The following is a 6000-nucleotide window of genomic DNA, read 5'->3' on the forward strand; positions in this document are numbered from 1 at the left end:
ACTAAGACTGACCGACGCACCGAACAACACACAGACTAACACCCCGACCGACCGACACACTGACACACAGACAGACAGGCTGAAAAAGAGCTCAGATGATTAGGTGGAGTGAGATAGGTTAGAGATAGAAGAAAAAAAGGGGTTCAAGAAAGGGGTTATCGTTTCAGAAAGGTTCAAAGGCAAGGGTTCTGTTTTTTAAAATGGGTGCTTTCATACTAGTCAGCAGCAAACCAGCTGTCGGTGACCATAACACACCCCCCTCCCCCCTTGAAACACACACAGAACATCTGCTTCCCAATCTGCCTCCACACAAGAGGAGCTACCTTATGGCACATAACCCACCATTTCAGGAAGTCTGTGTGTAGGCCACTTACGTTCCGTGTGTTCATAAGGCAGCCAGTGGTGCTTGTTGTTGTGGAACTCAAACTCAGGGTCCAAGCTACGGCACTGCTCCTCCCTGAAGTCACTGTAYAGCTCCTCACACTCCTGGCTGTTACACAGCTGGAACTGGTAGTTAGTCCCCAGACAGGTACGACCTCCATTAGCAGGCCTGGAGACAACAGTGAAATGTTTTATTTAACCAGGCATGTCAGTAAGAGCAAATTCTTATTTACAATGACKGCCTACCCMGGCCAAACCTGGACGACACTGGGCCAATTGTGCGCCGCCCTATGGGACTCCCGACTACGGCCTGTTGTGATACAGCCTGGAATCAAACCAGGATCTGTAGTGACACCTCCAGCACTGAGATGCAGTGCCTTAGAMCGCTGCGCCACTCAGGAGCCCGTTCACTTGGTAAATGTGAACAGTGAATATGTTCTGTTCTGTTACGACAAGCTCTAACGCTTTTTAACCATGATACTATGCAAGTGTTGCTAGGTAGATTTGTCGATATTTAGGGTAAAAAGAATTCCGTACCTGGGGCTTTTGCATTCTCGGGTTCTAAACTGCACCCCTCCTCCACAGGTACGAGTGCAGGACCCAAACTGGCTCCACACGCCCCACCCACCATCCTGCTTTATCATGTCATTGGTCAGCCAGATACAGTGACCTTTGAAGCAGTGCTGTGATAGGACGAGAGAGGGGAAGAAACTGTAGGATGGTATTATTTTTACCATTAGGGTGATGTGTGTGTGTGTCGTGTTGTGTGTGTGTGTGTGTGTGGTGTGTGTGTGTGTAGTGTGTGTGTGTGTGTGTGTGTGTGTGTGTGTGTGGTGTGGTTGTGTGTGTGGTGTGTGTGTGTGTGTGTGTGTGTGTGTGTGTGTGTGTGTGTGTGTGTGTGTGTGTGTGTGTGTGTGTGTGTGTGTGTGTGTGTGTGTGTGTGTGTGTGTGTGTGTGTGTGGTGTGTGTGTGTGTTCGTGGTGGTGTGGTGTGTGTGTGTGTGTGTGTGTGTGTGTGGTGTGTGTGTGTGTGTGTGTGTGTGTTGTGTGTGTGTGTGTGGTGTGTGTGTGTGTGTGTGTGTGTGTGTGTGTGTGTGTGTGTGTGTGTGTGTGTGTGTGTGTGTGTGTGTGTGTGTGTGTGTGTGTGTGTGTGTGTGTGTGTGTGTGTGTGTGTGTGGTGTGTGTGTGTGTGTGGTGTGTGTGTGTGTGTTGTGTGTGTGTGGTGTGTGTTGTGTGGTGTGTGTGTGTGTGTGTGTACAGTACCAGTCAAAGGTTTGGACACACCTACTCATTCAAGGGTGTTTATTTATTTTTTACTATTTTCTACATTGTAGAATAATAGTGAAGACATCAAATCTATGAACTAACACATATGAAATCATATAGTAACCAAAAAAAGTGTTAAACAAATCTAAATGAAWTTATATTTTAGATTCTTCAAAGTAGCCACCTTTTGCCTTGATGACAGCTTTGCACAGTCTTGGCATTCCCTCAATCAGTTTCACCTGGAAAGCTTTTCCAACAGTCTTGAAGGAGTTACCACATAAGCTTGGGACTTGTTGGCTGCTTTTCCTTCACTCTGCGGTACAACTCATYTCAAACCATCTCATTTGGGTTGAGGTTGGGTGATTGTGGAGGGCAGGTCATCTGATGCGGCACTCTATCACTCTCCTTCTTGATAAAATTGCCCTTACACAGCCTGGAGGTGTGTTGGGTCATTGTCCTGTTGAAAAACAAATGGTAGTCCCACTATGTGGCAGGTAGCCTAGTGGTTAGCGTGTTGGGCCAATAACTGAAAGGTTGCTCGATCGAATCCCTGAGCTGACAGTTTACAAATCTGTCATTCTGCCCCTGAACAAGGCAGTTAACCCACTGTTCTTATGCTATCATTGTAAATAAGAATTTGTTCTTAACTGACTTGCCTAGTTAAATAAAAACGAATAAAAGTGCAAACCAGATGGGATGGTGTATTGCTGCAGAATACTGTGGTAGCCATGCTTGAATTCACCATTACACCTCTTCCATGCTTCACGGTGGGAACCACATCTACGGAGATAATCCATTCACCTACTCTGCATCTCCCAAAGACCCAACGGTAGGAACCAAAAATCTCACATTTTGACTCATCAGACCAAAGGACAGATTTCCACCGGTCTAATGTCCATTGCTTGTGTTTCTTGGCCCAAGCAACTCTCATCTTCTTATTGGTGTCCTTTAGTAGTAGTTTCTTGGCAGCAAAATCGACCATGAAGGCCTGATTCACGCAGTCTCCTCTGAACAGTTGATGTTGAGATGTGTCTGTTACTTGAACTCTGTGAAGCATTTATGTGGGCTGCAATCTGAGGTGCAGTTAACTCTAATGAACTTATCCTCTGCAGCAGASGTTTCTCTGGGTCTCCCTTTCCTGTGGCGGTAGTCATGAGAGCCAGTTTCATCAAAGCGCTTCATGGTTTTTGTGACTGCACATAATAAAGAAAGTTCTTGACATTTTCCGGATTGACTGACCTTCGAGTTTTAAAGTAATGATGGACTGTCGTTTCTCTTTGCTTATTTGATCTGCTCTTGCCATAATATGAACTTTGTCTTTTACCAAATAGGGCTAAATTCCTTAAATGAACTTTTAACAAGGCWAACCTGTTAATTGACATGCATTCCAGGTGACTACCTCATGAAGCTGCTTGATAGAATGCCAAGAGTGTGTAGAAAATGTAGGAAATGTTAAAAAATAAAATAAAAACCCTTGAATGAGTAGGTGTGTCCAAACTTTTGACTGGTACTGTGTGTGCGTGCGTGTACCTTCCCATCCCCACACATGGTGCCATCGATGGGTGGTCCTTTCTTGGTCTTGCAAAAGAAGGGGTTGTCAGGGTGGCTGCACCACAGCTGTTTGCAGGGGTCAAACGTCCGGTACTGCAATGGACAGACAGAGAAGAATCCTCACACGCACATCCTCTCACATTATACACACACAGCCAGTAACTGGATCTTTACCGAAAACATAGAGTATCACCAGGCAAGGCAGGTGACCTGCAACAGGTCCCTCTGTCTCATATACAGACACGCAGACACTGGGAGTAGCTAGCATCACAGAACATTCCAGAAATCACCTCAGACCTACTACACCAGAGAGAACAGATCAATTGGACCATTGACTGTACTGCACATGTACAAGAAAAGATACAAAACCTCAATAACATCCATAAGAGTCCAGACGGTAGTGTGCTGTAGTAGTCCTTCACTGTTTCACTGTTACAACAACACGGCTGTACAGGAAGCCAAAGAGCATGCAGACAAAACCAAAGAGGATGAGGAGAGAGAGACTCTCTGACTGAGAGAACCTGCAGCTCTGTGGGGTCAGAGAGGAGGGCAGGGAGAGCAGAATGTGATGGGTAAGAGGTCAACTGTCAATTGGTGCCCCACAGAGTAGGATAATGTTGTCCTTATTCGGTTTTACGTTCCATGGCCCTGATAGGGACAGTTAACTAATAGTTCTAATAATTTCTAAATGGAGTCTCTGCTTCTTCTTTCTTTCACCTGTTTCCCTCCGTTCCCCCCTCTGTCCCCCTTTCCACAATAACAAAGCAGACCCCAGACTCTCTACCCAGAATGACCTCAGGTGACCCCTACAGTTGAGCTCACAACAGGGTCAAAGGTCAGCCTGCGGTTGGCACTGATGACATCAGCCTGGTAGGCTGGCACGCGACACTGCAGGATCCTAAACCTGAACATAGGAAAGCAGCTCTCGCACCAGACCTTTCTTTCTGCCTGGAAAGGACTTCTCGTTCTCTTTCTTCCCATCCCTTTTCCAATATCTTTGCCAATATCGCTTTCTGAATGGCCAAATAGTGACACATAGATTTACAGTGTAAGGCGCCGTGTGTGTGTCAGTGTTGAGCTCATTCGCTATGGTTAACTTTTTCTGGCTAGCTGTTTGGGAGAAATCCAGAGCTCTTTTTCTTTTGGGCATTAAATGAAAACTAAAAAAAGTGTATGTTTAGAATTCTGCAGAACACATGCCAGTCACGATAATGTGACGATGGGCAGAACGAAAGAACGGAAGATAAACAAGTAACGATGACAACCATACTGATAATCAGAAGGAAAAGAAAGTGGCCACATCGCTCCGAGGGGGGGTTTGGGGGAGGATAGGGGGGGGGGGTAACCTTACCTGTGTTCCAGCCTGGCCCACCTTTTGCAGCTAAAGGAATGAATGGTTTGACAAGAGAATAAAGGGTAATCTAGCAACGAGTGCAAAGCCCTGCAAAGAGTAGGTCAGCTCAACTCTCATCTCTCAATCACAAAACAGCTCCCGAGATACAAAGATAAGCCGTCTAAAAAGATAAGATCCTCAGTCAGTGTCAAGATGCCTTGAGGGACGGACCTATTCAAGTGGGGACCTACATTGAGTATAACAAACATCAGGACCACCTTCCTAATATTGAGTTGCACCCCCCCCCCCCCGTTTGCCCTCAGAATGGCCTCAATTTGTCTGAGCATGGACTCTGCAAGGTGTTGAAAGCATTCCACAGGGATTCTTGACTCCATTGCTTCCCGCGGTTGTGTCAAGTTGGCTGGATGTCCTTTGGGAGGTGGACCATTCTTGATACACACAGTAAACTGTTGAGAGTGGAAAACCCAGCAGCATTGCAGTTCTTGACACAAACTGGTGGGACTGGCACCTACTACCATACCCCGTTCAAAGTCTTGCCCATTCACCCTCTGACTGGAAAATATACACAATCCATGTCTCCATTGTCTCAAGACTTAAAAATCCTTCTTTAACCTGTCTCTTCCCCTTCATCTACACCGATTGAAGTGGATATAACGAATAATGGATCATAGCTTTCCCTTGGATTCACCTGGTCAGTCTATGTCATGGAAAGAGCAGGTGTTCATAATGTTTTGTATACTCAGTGTATATCAGTAGGGACTTCAGTGAGGAGTGAGGACTTATTTTGTTGCGGTGTGGATGTTATCCATGTTATTCATGTAACCCTGTATCATTGGGGACTGAAGTGTGAAGTGGTTCTGAAGTCAAGTGGTTGGCTTTTCAACTGCTGGCACCACTACAGTGGTACTTGTTATTCTGGTAACATATATTCATCTAGTATGTATATATTAGTATTAGCAATAGTTAGTGCATATGTTAGTATACCACTCGTTCCTTTGGGAAGTTCTTACCGCGGTGCACATCATGTAGCCCACGCCGAAGTCGAAGCGACACTGTTCGTTCATGGAGTAGTGCAGACCAGGAAGTCTGGGCAGGGACGGCCAGTTATGTTCGTAGGGGTCATCACGAAGACACTCGTAGGATCTGGGTCAAAAGAGACATCGTGACCTAACAGTGTTGTCACATTCATTTCAGGTTTTATATTCAGTGAATAAAAACAGAGTGGCACAATTCTATTCAAATGTTTTACAAAACTTTGTTTGGAACAATAGTTGCAGAAAAATGTAAGTTCAGGACCCTTCCTCAGGCTGCATGATTTGTTTATGTGGGAGACTGTAATAGTCATTAATAGAAGCTCTGTATGACGTGACCACTGACAGCCCTATTAAAGTGGAGTTCCGTTGGTTTGTTTGGTTGTTTGTTTGATGTTGGAGTCATTCAGTTCTGGTG

General features: G+C 45.5%; 1 protein-coding gene across 1 annotated transcript in view; it reads right to left on the reverse strand.

Annotated features, from left to right (window-relative positions):
- Positions 1-6000, reverse strand: part of LOC111964771 (A disintegrin and metalloproteinase with thrombospondin motifs 2-like) — a 222883-nt gene that overhangs the window by 11747 nt on the left and 205136 nt on the right. Inside the window, 4 exon segments of the mRNA XM_023988582.2 lie at positions 375-550; positions 919-1064; positions 3177-3290; positions 5562-5694. Of these exon segments, the coding sequence (XP_023844350.1) occupies positions 375-550; positions 919-1064; positions 3177-3290; positions 5562-5694 (569 nt within the window).

The sequence above is a fragment of the Salvelinus sp. IW2-2015 genome, linkage group LG6.1, assembly GCF_002910315.2.
Source record: "Salvelinus sp. IW2-2015 linkage group LG6.1, ASM291031v2, whole genome shotgun sequence".
NCBI classification, from domain to species: Eukaryota; Metazoa; Chordata; class Actinopteri; order Salmoniformes; family Salmonidae; genus Salvelinus; species Salvelinus sp. IW2-2015.